The 13,327-nt window shown below is 34.7% G+C and overlaps 3 protein-coding genes across 13 annotated transcripts in view; all 3 read left to right on the forward strand.

Annotated features, from left to right (window-relative positions):
• Positions 1 to 2,396: 2,396 nt before the first annotated feature.
• Positions 2,397 to 7,553, forward strand: LOC123911135 (putative pentatricopeptide repeat-containing protein At1g12700, mitochondrial). 8 transcript variants are annotated; one of them, XR_006810378.1, is made up of 4 exons: positions 2,460 to 4,226; positions 4,814 to 4,933; positions 5,014 to 5,091; positions 5,170 to 5,584. XR_006810378.1 is itself a non-coding variant. In XM_045962495.1 (3 exons), exons 1-2 carry the CDS (start codon positions 2,577 to 2,579, stop codon positions 4,212 to 4,214), a joined length of 1,518 nt encoding a protein of 505 aa, XP_045818451.1. In that variant the 5' UTR covers positions 2,461 to 2,576; the 3' UTR covers positions 4,215 to 4,226; positions 4,814 to 5,584. The 8 variants fall into 8 exon arrangements, 3 of the variants coding, with proteins under 3 accessions (XP_045818449.1, XP_045818450.1, XP_045818451.1); XR_006810379.1 differs by lacking the exons at positions 5,014 to 5,091; positions 5,170 to 5,584 and adding an exon at positions 5,847 to 7,553; XR_006810377.1 differs by having other exon boundaries at positions 4,814 to 5,091.
• A 2,660-nt stretch (positions 7,554 to 10,213) lies between these two features.
• Positions 10,214 to 13,221, forward strand: LOC123911133 (pentatricopeptide repeat-containing protein At1g12300, mitochondrial-like). Of its 4 annotated transcripts, none has more exons than XR_006810374.1 (2): positions 10,214 to 12,723; positions 12,802 to 13,221. XR_006810374.1 is itself a non-coding variant. In XM_045962488.1 (2 exons), exon 1 carries the CDS (start codon positions 10,214 to 10,216, stop codon positions 11,870 to 11,872), a length of 1,659 nt encoding a protein of 552 aa, XP_045818444.1. In that variant the 3' UTR covers positions 11,873 to 11,884; positions 12,449 to 13,221. The 4 variants fall into 4 exon arrangements, 3 of the variants coding, with proteins under 3 accessions (XP_045818444.1, XP_045818446.1, XP_045818447.1); XM_045962488.1 differs by having other exon boundaries at positions 10,214 to 11,884; positions 12,449 to 13,221; XM_045962490.1 differs by having other exon boundaries at positions 10,241 to 11,884; positions 11,960 to 13,221.
• LOC123911130 (myosin-binding protein 3-like) overlaps positions 12,464 to 13,327 on the forward strand; it is a 38,698-nt gene continuing 37,834 nt past the window's right edge. The window contains exon 1 of the mRNA XM_045962484.1: positions 12,464 to 12,565. The gene's annotated coding sequence lies outside the window, so the exon portion shown is untranslated. The remainder of the gene's footprint in view (positions 12,566 to 13,327) is intronic.

The following is a 13,327-nucleotide window of genomic DNA, read 5'->3' on the forward strand; positions in this document are numbered from 1 at the left end:
GGGGAGAATGTCGTTTCCAACTTTGTGGAGAAAGTGGATTAGAGAATGTGTTTGCACGGCTACAACTTCTGTGTTAGTTAATGGTAGTCCGACTGATGAATTTCCTCTTCGGCGAGGTCTTCGGCAAGGTGACCCGCTTTCAACTTTCCTTTTTCTTCTGGCGGCTGAGGGTCTCAGTGTGCTTATGGAAGCGATGGTAGCGCGTAATTTGTTTACGGGATATAGTATTGATGGTCAGGAGTCAACCAGGGTGTCACATCTTCAGTTCGCTGATGATACTCTCATGTTGGGGGTTAAAAGTTGGGCAAATGTTCGAGCTCTTCGGGCTGTTTAGTGCTGTTTGAGACTATGTCGGGGTTGAAGGTAAATTTTAATAAGAGCTTATTGGTTGGCGTTAATTTCCAGATTCCTGGTTAGGCGAAGCTGCGTCTGTCTTGTGTTGTAAAGTGGGAAAGATTCTTTTCCTTTACTTGGGTCTTCAGATTGGGGGTGATCCGCGGCGCTTGGTGTTTTGGGAATTGGTGTTGTCTCGTATAAAGAATAGATTGTCTGGGTGGAAAAGTCGCTTCTTGTCGTTTGGTGGTCGTCTGGTTTTGTTAAAGGTCTGTCTTGACTTCTTTACCTGTCTATGCTCTTTCTTTCTTCAAGGTTCCCTCAAGTATCATTTCCTCTATTGAATCTCTTTTCATTAAATTTTTTTTTTTTGGGGGGGGGGGGGGGGTGTGAGGATTCTAGGAAAATCTCTTGGGTTAGTTGGAAAGACATTTGTTCGCGTAAGGAGTTTGGAGGTTTGGGGGTTAGACGGTTGCGTGAATTCAACCTGGTGTTGTTGGGTAAGTGGTGTTGGAAGATGCTGGTGGACAGAGAGGGCATGTGGTTTAGAGTTTTGGTAGCTCGGTATGGGGTTAAGGATGGTAGACTTTGCGAGGGAGGTCAGCGAGGCTCGGTGTGGTGGAGGGAGATAGTGCGTATTAGAGAGGGTGAGGGTGAGTTAGGTGGTAGGTGGTTTGGGGAGCATGTTATGAGGAGGGTAGAGGATGGTTTAGATACTCTTTTTTGGACCGATCCTTGGTTGGATGAGATCTCGTTGAGGGAGCGGTTTGGTCGCCTTTTTGCGTTGGCTAAGACCAAATCGCGCTCGGTCGCAGAGATGTTTGCTTTAGGGTGGGGGGCAGATGAAGAGGCGTGGGTGTGGCGGAGGCGGTTGAGGGCGTGGGAGGAGGAGTTGTTGAGGGAGTGTCAGTTTTTACTTCTTGACATTTCTTTGCAGGATCAGACTTTGGACAGGTGGCAGTGGCACCCAGATCCTGATGCAGGGTATACGATTGCTGGAGGTTATCAGATTCTGACTCATCAGGCTTATGTTGCTTTACATGATGCGGAAAACCTTATTTGACACCCTCAGGTTCCGTTGAAGGTTTCCATCTTTGCGTGGAGCTTATTGCGGGATATGTTGCCCACGAGAGCCAATCTGGTCACTCGTGGAGTTTTGTCTTCTACCGTTGATTCTTGTGTGTTTGGTTGTGGTGTGGCTGAGTCAGCCCATCATTTATTTTTATCTTGTAGCATTGCTGGCTCTCTTTGGGATTTAGTTCGTGCGTGGGTTGGCATTCCTCCGATGGATTTTACTACTTTGCGTGATCATTTTGTCCAGTTTACAGCTTCCGCAGGTGTATCTCGAGCGCGACGGTCTTTTCTACAGCTTCTTTGGCTAGTTTGTGTTTGGGTGATATGGACAGAGAGAAATCATCGTTTGTTCAAAGGCTCAACGGGCACACCTCATCTTTTGTTGGATAAGATCAAACTTTTCTCCTTTAGGTGGTCGAAGTCGACGAGTATTACGTTAGCTTCGAATTACCATAGCTGGTGGTCTAGTTCATTGTTGTGTTTGGGTCTTGTATGATTTGATTGTGTTTGCATCTCTATGACTCTATTGTAAACTTTTTGAGTCTACCTCGGTACGTCTTGTGTTGGGGAGGCTGTTTGTGTTAATATATTCCATTTTGGCTTCTTAAAAAAAAAAAATATTATGCATATAACTTAAATAGACCGATCTAATAGGCTAAAATGTTTTTTTATTGTACTGCAATCTACTCCCTCCGTCCAGAATTATAAGAGAAAATAAAAAAATCACACTTATTAAGAAAAAGTAAAACATGAGAATTTGAAATATGTTTTTGTTTGGAATAAGTTGCATAGGAAGATGTAAAAACAATTTTTATTGGTTTTTGTTTATTGAGAAAAAGGTAAATTTTATGAGAATAAGGAAAAAATATTCTTGAAAATGACTTTCTTCCTTATAATTTTGGACAAAAAAAAGGGTTTTTTTCCCTTATAATTTGGGACGGAGGGAGTAACTTATTTAATTAAATATACTTATAAATTTATTTTTGGCCAATTCTATGCAGAGAAATACTTTAGGCCGGGCTTCCCACTTCTACACTTGGATAAGCCTCACCGTGAAAACCCCTACACATTGAGATTAAATTATCATTCATTCAAGATTTCAATCACATTGTCATAAACATTATTCATTTAAGATTAATCGATTTTCATTTTAAACCAAACAAACAACAATGTCGTATGTTGCTTCTTCTCCTAATTTTCAAAAACTCCAAAACCCTAAATTCATTCGCTTCTTCTCCTCTTCACCTAAAAGCCTATACTCTCAATTCCACAACCAAAATAAAGACGAACAAAATCTCGTTTGCTTATTCAATCAATTGCTCCTTCAGAACAATCCATCCATCTTCCGATTTAACAAAATTTTAGGTTCCTTTGTTAAGCTCAATCAATACTCCACTGTTGTTTCACTTCATCGACAGATGGAATTAAATGGAATTTCCTCAGATTTAGTCACTTCCAACATATTGATCAATTGTTTTTCACAATTAGGTCAAATCTCTCTTTCCTTTTCTGTATTTGCCAACATTCTCAAAAAGGGTTTTCATCCAGATGTCATAACATTGACTACACTCATTAAGGGTCTCTGTCTCAAAGGTCAGATCCATAAAGCATTCAACTTTCATGATAAGGTCGTAGCGCAGGGATTCCGGTTAGATCATGTTAGTTATGGGACCTTGATCAATGGGTTATGTAAAGTTGGACAAACAAGTGCAGCCCTACAACTGCTGAGACGAGTTGATGAGAAACTGGTTCAACCTACTGTGGTAATGTACAGTGCAATTATTGATAGTATGTGCAAGGATAAACTTGTTAATCATGCTTTTGATTTATACTCTGAAATGATTGCTAACAAACTTTCTCCTGATGTAGTCACTTACAATACTTTAATTAATGGCTTTTGCATCGTAGGTCGGTTAAAAGAAGCAATTGATTTGTTTAATAAAATGGTATCGGAAAACATCAACCATAATATTTATACCTTTAATACGTTGGTTGATGCATTTTGTAAGGAAGGAAAAGTGAAAGAAGCTAAAAATATGTTTGCTATGATGATGAGAAAAGGTGTTAAACCTGATGTTGTTACTTATAACTCTTTAATGGATGGATATTGCTTAGTTAAAGAAATTAACAAGGCCAATGGTATATTCAACACTATGGCTCAGATGGGAGTGGCTCCTGATGTTCATAGCTACAGTATTATGATTAATGGATTTTGTAAGATTAAAATGGTAGATGAAGCCATCAATCTCTTCAATGAAATGCATTGCAGAAAAATTATACCTGATGTGGTAACTTACAATTCCCTTATTGATGGTTTGTGCAAATCAGGAAGAATCTCATATGCTTTGGAGCTTGTCAATGAGATGCATGATAGAGGTCAACCACCTGATATAATTACTTATTGTTCTATATTAGATGCTTTATGCAAAAATCACCATGTTGACAAGGCAATTGCTTTATTAACAAAAATTAAAGATATGGGTATTCAACCAAACATGTGCACATATAATATTCTTATTGATGGATTGTGTAAAGGTGGAAGATTGAATGACGCTCAAAAGGTTTTTGAGGATCTTCTGGTCAAAGGCTACAATCTTGATGTCTATACATATACTGCTATGATCCATGGGTTTTGTAAAAATGGGTTGCTTGATGAAGCATTGGCCATACTATCAAAACTGAAAGACAATAGTTGCATTCCAAACGCCGCAACATATGACATTATTATCCGTTCTCTATTTGATAACGATGAAAATGATAAGGCGGAGAAACTTCTTCGTGAAATGATTTCAAGAGGTCTGTTGTAAGACTAAAACTAGGTATGATATTTGTCTACTGTACATTATTATTTTGAATTTGTGTTTCAACATTGTTTCATCATTTCATTTATGTAGTTGCTTCACCCAATGGAAAGAAGGGTTTTGTTATTTCTTTTGGCTAAGTGTGTTTATATTTCCCGACTACTTGATCGGCATGTTCCAACTTGGAGAAATTGGTAGGATATGAAAATTATTAATGTCATAAGAGTGTTGTTGGGTTCAATTTGTACTAATTGTATTACACTTGCTCTAGCCAATGTTTTTTTATCAACAATAGCTAATATCTAGAAACTTTTATAGTCAAAATTTCATTTCAATACAGAAGTAAAATACATGTGATATCTGAGGGAATTGGATCATGGATACAGGTCTAGAGACTGAAAGCAAACTTGTTATGGCTTGGGAAATATAATATCTTGTTATTCCTTGCATTATCATGACCAAAGAAGTAACTAGTTATGGCTTGGTTTGTGAGTTTAATACTTGAAATGATTATGTGTGTGGCTTGTAATGAAATTATTAGCTGAAACGTTTCTCTGCAATATCTGTTTTGCTGCAAAATTCTAATGTCTGCACTTTTTGGACAGAATTTATTGTTCTTAATTGAGCTTAAGAAGAGGTGTTGGTCGTAGGAAACTGGGTTAATTAAGATTTGTTCTGTTGAGCCTATCTTAGGGATACTAAATTGAATTGGGACAGAACAACAAGTAAGCTTATTATTATTTTTCTTTTTAATACTTATACTTCTGCATTATAGTTCTAATCTTACGAAGCTTATCTGTTTTAGAATGATAAGCTTAAGGTTGAGTTTCTAAGACCTGAACTGTAAACAACAGACATAAGTTTGGCTTTGCCCTTAAGCGAAGTAAGCTGAGAATGACTTTAATTGCTCTTGTGGTTACATTAAATTACTGTCTAATGAGTAACTAAGGCCTCATTGCAGCTGCATAATCTACTCAAATATGCATTAAAGACTAATATTGAGAACTGGAATGGTCTTCAAGTTGTTTGGTCACTAGGCTTAGAGTTTTAAACTTGCATGCAGAAGGAGGGAGCATGATTCTATTTTCTACATAACTGCTGGTGCTGCAGTTTTGGATGATAATTTATCTTAAATTTTGGTTTGGAGTTTTTTAATATTTTAGAATGATATGGTTAGAAAAAATATTCCTAATGTTGTAACGTACAGTTCCCTTATTTTAGAATTATATGGTTGGTTTAAACTGCTGCCACATTCTTGCTTTTAGTATAAAGCCAAGCCTAGTGGCTGTTACAGAGGTCAGGAACCTGTACGAATATTTCAGGGATTTACAAATGAATTCAAAGTTATACAAGTAGTTATTTGATTTGATTTACAATTGTTGTTTCTTGCATTACTATCGTGTAGATCAAGGTTATGAACTTTTTTTCTTATTTCATTTGGTTCCTTATCTAAGTTTCTATGGTTTGTCCTCTCTATGGTTGCTTCTACTGTGATGCTTGGTTTGAGGCCAGAAGATCAGAACAATCCATTTGGTCAGTTTGGCCCTGCTAAGCATGTATAGGACACAGTTTTTACCTTATCATGTAAAAATATTTATCTATCATTTGAAGTCCAAAACCTTTAATCAAATTCTGCAGGAGAAAGGAGTTGGAGCTAGTGCAACCTCCTCCTTGTCAGTACCAAAGAATCGATGCGGATTTCAAATCATCAATAGTAAAGTACACATTTTTTACCTTATCATGTTAAAATATTTATACAAATTATAGTGGAGGTGTTTACTTTTTGTGTTGTCTGCCAACAATCAAAGTCATTTTTCACATCATCACAAAATATTTAAACCTCAAACAACAAAAACAGTGTTGGTAGCATTTGGATCATATGTTTGCGGAGAAAATAGTTATTAAAAAACACTCGAGACTCTCTAGATGCGGTTTTGTATTTTGCACTTTTGTTTTTTGACACATTGTTTTTAAACTTGCACATTGACACACATTGTTTCTTTCAAATTATCAAACACTATGGCAGTATGGCTCAGATGGGTCATGGGAGTGGCTCCTAACGTTCGGAGCTACACTATCGTGATTAATGGATTTTGTAAGATTAAAATGGTAGATGAAGCCATTAATCTCTTCAATGAAATGCATAGCAGAAAAATTATTCCTAATGTGGTATCGTACACTACTCTTATTGATGGATCGTGTAATGTTGGAAGACTAGAGGATGCACTAGAGATTTTCAAAGATCTTTTGGTCAAAGGCTACAATCTAAATGTCTATACATATACCATTATAATCAAGGGATTTTGCAAAACGGGAATGTTTGACGAAGCATTGACCATGCTATCAAAATGGAAGACACTGGTTGCATTCTGAATGCTAAAGCTTATGAAACAGTTATTTTTTCCCTCCTTAAAAAAGGTGAAAATTGTAAAGCATAGAAGCTTTCTTCGTGAAATGATTGCAAGAGATCTACTGTATGATCAAGATGTTAGAAATAAAGTTTTAATCCTTCTACTGAAGTCTACCAGGAACAAATAGGTTATCATTTTTTTCCCTACATTGCATTGCATTTATCCTTTGGATTTGTGTGTCTGCCCTTCCTTCTGACCATCTTAATAGAACTAATCTTGCAATTTCTGATAAATTTTGAAAACATTTTCCAAATGCTGAAACATTGATGTTGGGTTGCACTTCAAAATTCCAGTGCCCAAGTCTGGGAACAATGATTTCAGTCCCCAAAAGTTAAAAAATCCAAGCACTGTCTTGATAGGTTGGACATTTATTGTTTACTGATGTCATTGAAATTTGTTTCTTCATAACCAATCATGGAAGCATTGTCCTTTCAGTTCACGTTGCTATTTTGTTGTCTGCCATTATGTGCAAGACTTTAAATTATGCTCAAGTTACTTTGGCAGCTGATTCTGTTGTTATAATTTTAACTTCAGAATCATATTTTCAGTAATAAAATGGATTGCTTTTGGTTCATATTTAGCTAGTAGGGTTCCCTCCTTCTTTTAAAGTAGTTTTCCATGTTCTGTCAATTTTATCTGTTTGAATATATATGTAAGTATCTATCCAAATGGTCGATGTCACAAGAAATTCTGTTTTGTAAGTATCTTTTATAGCAAGTCTCCTTTTTGGAGGACATGAAATTGAAAGATGGTTTAGCATTATGATTCTTCTCATGCTTAGTTGTTTTAGACTAGCATGATGATAGTTGGTTTGTGTAGATACTTATCCTTTTATATAAGCATGATGTGTTGATTAGGTTCTGATATCAACACACTATATTTACTGAGTATGTATATGTACGTCTCTTTATATTATGACAGGATTGATTTATGATATATACTCTCTTGTTGAAATACTATTCACTTTCCTTCTACTATTGTTTTGGTATACTAAGAAATTAAATTCCCCATTGTTTGGAATCCTTCTACTGTTGTTTTGGTATACTAAGAAATTCCACATTGTTTGGAAATCAAGCAAGACGGAAGACCATATTTAATGGAGAAATGTTATTTGAACAACTAATTTTTTACAACTTTCTCTTTCATTCTCACATTATATTTAACTAGGGATCTCACTAAGTAACAATAAGTACTTACTAGACTTTGACCCATGCTAATTATTGTAGTATTGAATTTTTTAATATTATATTTGTATTGAACCATAAAAAATAGTTAGTTGCAATATAAAAATTACATAAAAAGTGCTTGAAAATTTCATACATTTTAATAGGTGAGTTCTAAAAAAATGTAGTTTGAGTTTTGTTTTGCAAGAAACCTTAATAGTTAATATTCAGGTGCTTCTATATTGTATAAATTTGTATATTGAGAGATTCTCAATTATGATGTTTCATTTTTTACCTGACTTAAGGGATATCATCCATTTCTATTGTTGCCAAAAGATCTAAGTTGTCATCATATCTAGCTTGCAAAGAGAATTCTTGTAAAAGAAAAAAAAAACTTTGATAATGATTAGGGTCCAACTTAATATGTGACTTCCAAAAAGATATAATCTATGAGTTTTATTTTGCAAGAAGCGTTGATAATGATTAAAATCTACCTTAGTAGCTAATATTCAAGTGCTTCTATGTTGCATGGATTTGTATATTAAGAGATTCTCAATTGTGGTTCTTCAATTTTTGCATGGCTCAAAGATATATCATCAATTTCCATAGCTGCCAAAAGATTTAGGGTATGTTTGGGTGTGAAGAGAAAATGAGAAGAGAGAAAAGGGTGAGAGAGAGTATAAGAAGATAGAAATTGAGTAGATTTAGGGTGCGTTTGATTTGCAAAAAGATGATTACCGGACAGAACAATACTGGACAAGTGACTGAGTTACAAGACAATTTTTTGTACTGCACTTTGTTTGATGATCGATGTACAGGACAAACAATTTTGTACCGTACCTTATTTGATATGTTAAGTACTGGACAAAATAATACAAAATTTACTGTAATGTCCTTTTTAATGTACAATGATTTTTTAGTTAAAAAATGCATAATTTTACTTTTTTTTTTAAAAAAAAATTCTAATTAAAATTAAACCATCTCATAATTTGATGAACAATGTTCATAATCTTCATCTTCTTTTCTGGAAAAAAAAAAATTAATAAAAAAATCCCAACATCATCTTCATCTCATAAACCCAGAAATCTCCAACATCATGAGAAACTAACACCTCGGTCCTTCTCACTCTCAATCCAATTCCAGTTTCCAAATCTCTAATCCCCAATCTCAAATCAAATTTCCCTTTTCTCGTTCAACAACAACTAATTATGGATCTAGCCCCTTTTCTCTTTGCTTTTTCTCTCCTCTCCACCGTCGCCGCCGTTTTCACCGTCGCCGCCGGAATTGAATTGAGCGAAGAAATTGAAAATGGGTGAAGGGAGTGAGAAGTGAAAATTCCCATAGAGATAGGGGATTTGGATACAATAAACTGGTATCAAAATTCATGAAGAGCAACCAAAGATTTTGATACTGCCTCGTTGATGGGTACTATCAAAATCCTTTCAAATATTGGTTTTGTAGCAATCAGATATGTTGCAATACTCTTGAACAACGCACGCTAGAAATTCCAGATTTTTTTTTCCTCCCGGAATTTTTTATTAAAGTTTTCCGGTATGAAAATTTGACTATAAATTTTTTTTGCGTGGCAAAAAAAAATTGTAGGGTTGAAGTCAAACAATTAAAAGAGTAATATTGGAAGAAAAATGTGTTTGTAGGGGTAAAAGAATAATTGTCGGGTAGGAAAAAAATTTCAGGAAGAGGCAACGAGATAACCTAAAGGATAAAAACGTATTTTTTGTTTATTTGTCCGCTGGACAAAAAGTTGTCCCCCACTTTTTTTTTGTTTACAATGAGTGGGAATCGAACCCATGACCTATAACATACTAGCCAAACCCCTCGCCACTAGACCAAACCTAGTGGCTTAAAGTTGTCCCCCACTTTAGTGAGTAACAAAAAAATGGATAGTTGTCCTGTCCTCCGTGACTTTTTTTGTGCTGTCCTTTTTCCTTTTTTAAATCAAACGCTGAACAATTATTTTTGTTCTGTCCTATCCCTTATTTCTTTACAAATCAAACGCACCCTTAAGATATTGTTTTGTATAAGAGAAAGATCGAAATGTTAATTATATTTGAAAGTACCAAAATGCCCCAAATTAAAAAATCTTTAACGAAAATTAATTTAATAATGTATTTGATCCATTTATTTAATTAATATATTAGATTTATTAAACTATGTACCATAAAAAATGCATATTTAACAAAAAAAAAACACTACCCATTTCTTTTTCATGTTTTTGGTACAACGCTACCCATTTCTTTAATATGATCAATATAAATATTATTTAAAAAATTCACCACCCATTTAACCAAAAAAGCACTACCCATTTTACAAAAATAGCGCTACCCAACCCAGGTACCCATTTTACATAGATAGGCAAAGCTCACTTCTTCCTTGTTGTTCGATTTTCATTTTAAACCAAAAACCATGTCGTATGTTGCTACTGTCAAAAAAAAAAAAAATGTCGTATGTTGCTTCTTCTCGTCATTTTCAAAAACTCGAAAACACTAATTTGATTCGATTCTTCTCCTCTTCAACTACAACAACACTATACTCTCAAGACAAAGACGAAGAAAATCTCGTTTCCAAATTCAATCAATTAGTGCATCAAAATCCTACACCACCCATCATTCAATTTGGTAAAATTTTAGGTTCCCTTGTCAAACTCAATCAATACTCCACTGTTGTTTCACTTCATCGAGAGATGGAATTAAATGGAATTTCCTCAAACTTGGTCACTTTGAGTATATTGATCAATTGTTTTTCTCAATTAGGTCAAATCTCTCTTTCCTTTTCTGTATTTGCCAACATTCTCAAAAAGGGTTTTCATCCAAATGTCATAACCTTTAATACACTCATCAAGGGTCTCTGTCTCAAAGGTCAGATCCATAAAGCATTCAACTTTCATGATAAGGTCGTAGCGCAGGGATTCCGGTTAGATCAAGTTAGTTATGGGACCTTGATCAATGGGTTATGTAAACTTGGACAAACAAGAACAGCCCTACAACTGCTGAGACGAGTTGATGAGAAACTGCTTCAACCTAATGTGGTAATGTACAATGCAATTATTGATAGTATGTGCAAGGATAAACTTGTTAATCATGCTTTTCATTTATACTCTGAAATGATTGCTAAGAAACTTTCTCCTGATGTAGTCACTTACAGTACTTTAATTAATGGCTTTTGCATCGTAGGTCGGTTAAAAGAAGCAATTCATCTGTTTAATAAAATGGTATCGGAAAACATCAACCATAATATTTATACCTTTAATATATTGGTTGATGCATTTTGTAAAGAAGGAAAAGTGAAAGAAGCTAAAAATATGTTTGCTATGATGATGAGAAAAGGTCTTAAACCTAATGTTGTTACTTATAACTCTTTAATGGATGGATATTGCTTAGTTAAAGAAATTAACAAGGCCAATGGTATATTCAACACTATGGCTCAGATGGGAGTGGTTCCTGATGTTCAATGCTACAATATCATGATTAATGGATTTTGTAAGATTAAAATGGTAGATGAAGCCATGAATCTCTTCAATGAAATGCTTTGTAGAAAAATTATTCCTGATACGATAACTTACAGTTCCCTTATTGATGGTTTGTGCAAATCGGGAAGAATCTCATATGCTTTGGAGCTTGTCGATGAGATGTATGATAGAGGTCAACCACCTAATATAATTACTTACAGTTCTATATTGGATGCTTTGTGCAAAAACCACCATGTTGACAAGGCAATTGCTTTATTAACAAAAATTAAAGATATGGGTATTCAACCAAACATGTGCACATATAATATTCTTATTGATGGATTGTGTAAAGGTGGAAGATTGAATGACGCTCAAAAGGTTTTTGAGGATCTTCTGGTCAAAGGCTACAATCTTGATGTCTATACATATACTGCTATGATCCATGGGTTTTGTAAAAATGGGTTTCTTGATGAAGCATTGGCCATACTATCAAAACTGAAAGACAATAGTTGCATTCCAAATGCCGCAACGTATGAAATTATTATCCGTTCTCTATTTGATAACGATGAAAATGATAAGGCGGAGAAACTTCTTCGTGAAATGATTTCAAGAGGTCTGTTGTAAGACTAAAACTAGGTATGATATTTGTCTACTGTACATTATTATTTTGAATTTGTGTTTCAACATTGTTTCATCATTTCATTTATGTAGTTGCTTCACCCAATGGAAAGAAGGGTTTTGTTATCTCTTTTGGCTAAGTGTGTTTATATTTCCCGACTACTTGATCGGCATGTTCCAACTTGGAGAAATTAGTAGGATATGAAAATTATTAATGTCATAAGAGTGTTGTTGGGTTCAATTTGTACTAATTGTATTACACTTGCTCTAGCCAATATCTAGAAACTTTATATAGTCAAAATTTCATTTCAATACAGAAGTAGAATACATGTGATATCTGAGGGAATTGGATCATGGATACAGGTCTAGAGACTGAAAGCAAACTTGTTATGGCTTGGGAAATATAATATCTTGTTATTCATTGCATTATCATGACCAAAGAAGTAACTAGTTGTGGCTTGGTTTGTGAGTTTAATACTTGAAATGATTATGTGTGTGGCTTGTAATGAAATTATTAGCTGAAACGTTTCTCTGCAATATCTGTTTTGCTGCAAAATTCTAATGTCTGCACTTTTTGGACAGAATTTATTGTTCTTAATTGAGCTTAAGAAGATGTGTTGGTCGTAGGAAACTGGGTTAATTAAGATTTGTTCTGTTGAGCCTATCTTAGGGATACTAAATTGAATTGGGACAGAACAAGTAAGCTTATTATTATTTTTCTTTTTAATACTTATACTTCTGCATTATAGTTCTAATCTTACGAAGCTTATCTGTTTTAGAATGATAAGCTTAAGGTTGAGTTTCTAAGACCTGAACTGTAAACAACAGACATAAGTTTGGCTTTGCCCTTAAGCGAAGTAAGCTGAAAATGACTTTAATTGCTCTTGTGGTTACATTAAATTACTGTCTAATGAGTAACTAAGGCCTCATTGCAGCTGCATAATCTACTCAAATATGCATTAAAGACTAATATTGAGAACTGGAATGGTCTTCAAGTTGTTTGGTCACTAGGCTTAGAGTTTTAAACTTGCATGCAGAAGGAGGGAGCATGATTCTATTTTCTACATAACTGCTGGTGCTGCAGTTTTGGATGATAATTTATCTTAAATTTTGGTTTGGAGTTTTTTAATATTTTAGAATGATATGGTTAGAAAAAATATTCCTAATGTTGTAACGTACAGTTCCCTTATTTTAGAATTATATGGTTGGTTTAAACTGCTGCCACATTCCTGCTTTTAGTATAAAGCCAAGCCTAGTGGCTGTTACAGAGGTCAGGAACCTGTACGAATATTTCAGGGATTTACAAATGAATTCAAAGTTATACAAGTAGTTATTTGATGTTGTTTCTTGCATTACTATCGTGTAGATCAAGGTTATGAACTTTTTTTCTTATTTCATTTGGTTCCTTATCTAAGTTTCTATGGTTTGTCCTCTCTATGGTTGCTTCTACTGTGATGCTTG

The sequence above is a fragment of the Trifolium pratense genome, linkage group LG2 (genome assembly GCF_020283565.1).
Source record: "Trifolium pratense cultivar HEN17-A07 linkage group LG2, ARS_RC_1.1, whole genome shotgun sequence".
In the NCBI taxonomy this organism is placed as follows: domain Eukaryota; kingdom Viridiplantae; phylum Streptophyta; class Magnoliopsida; order Fabales; family Fabaceae; genus Trifolium; species Trifolium pratense.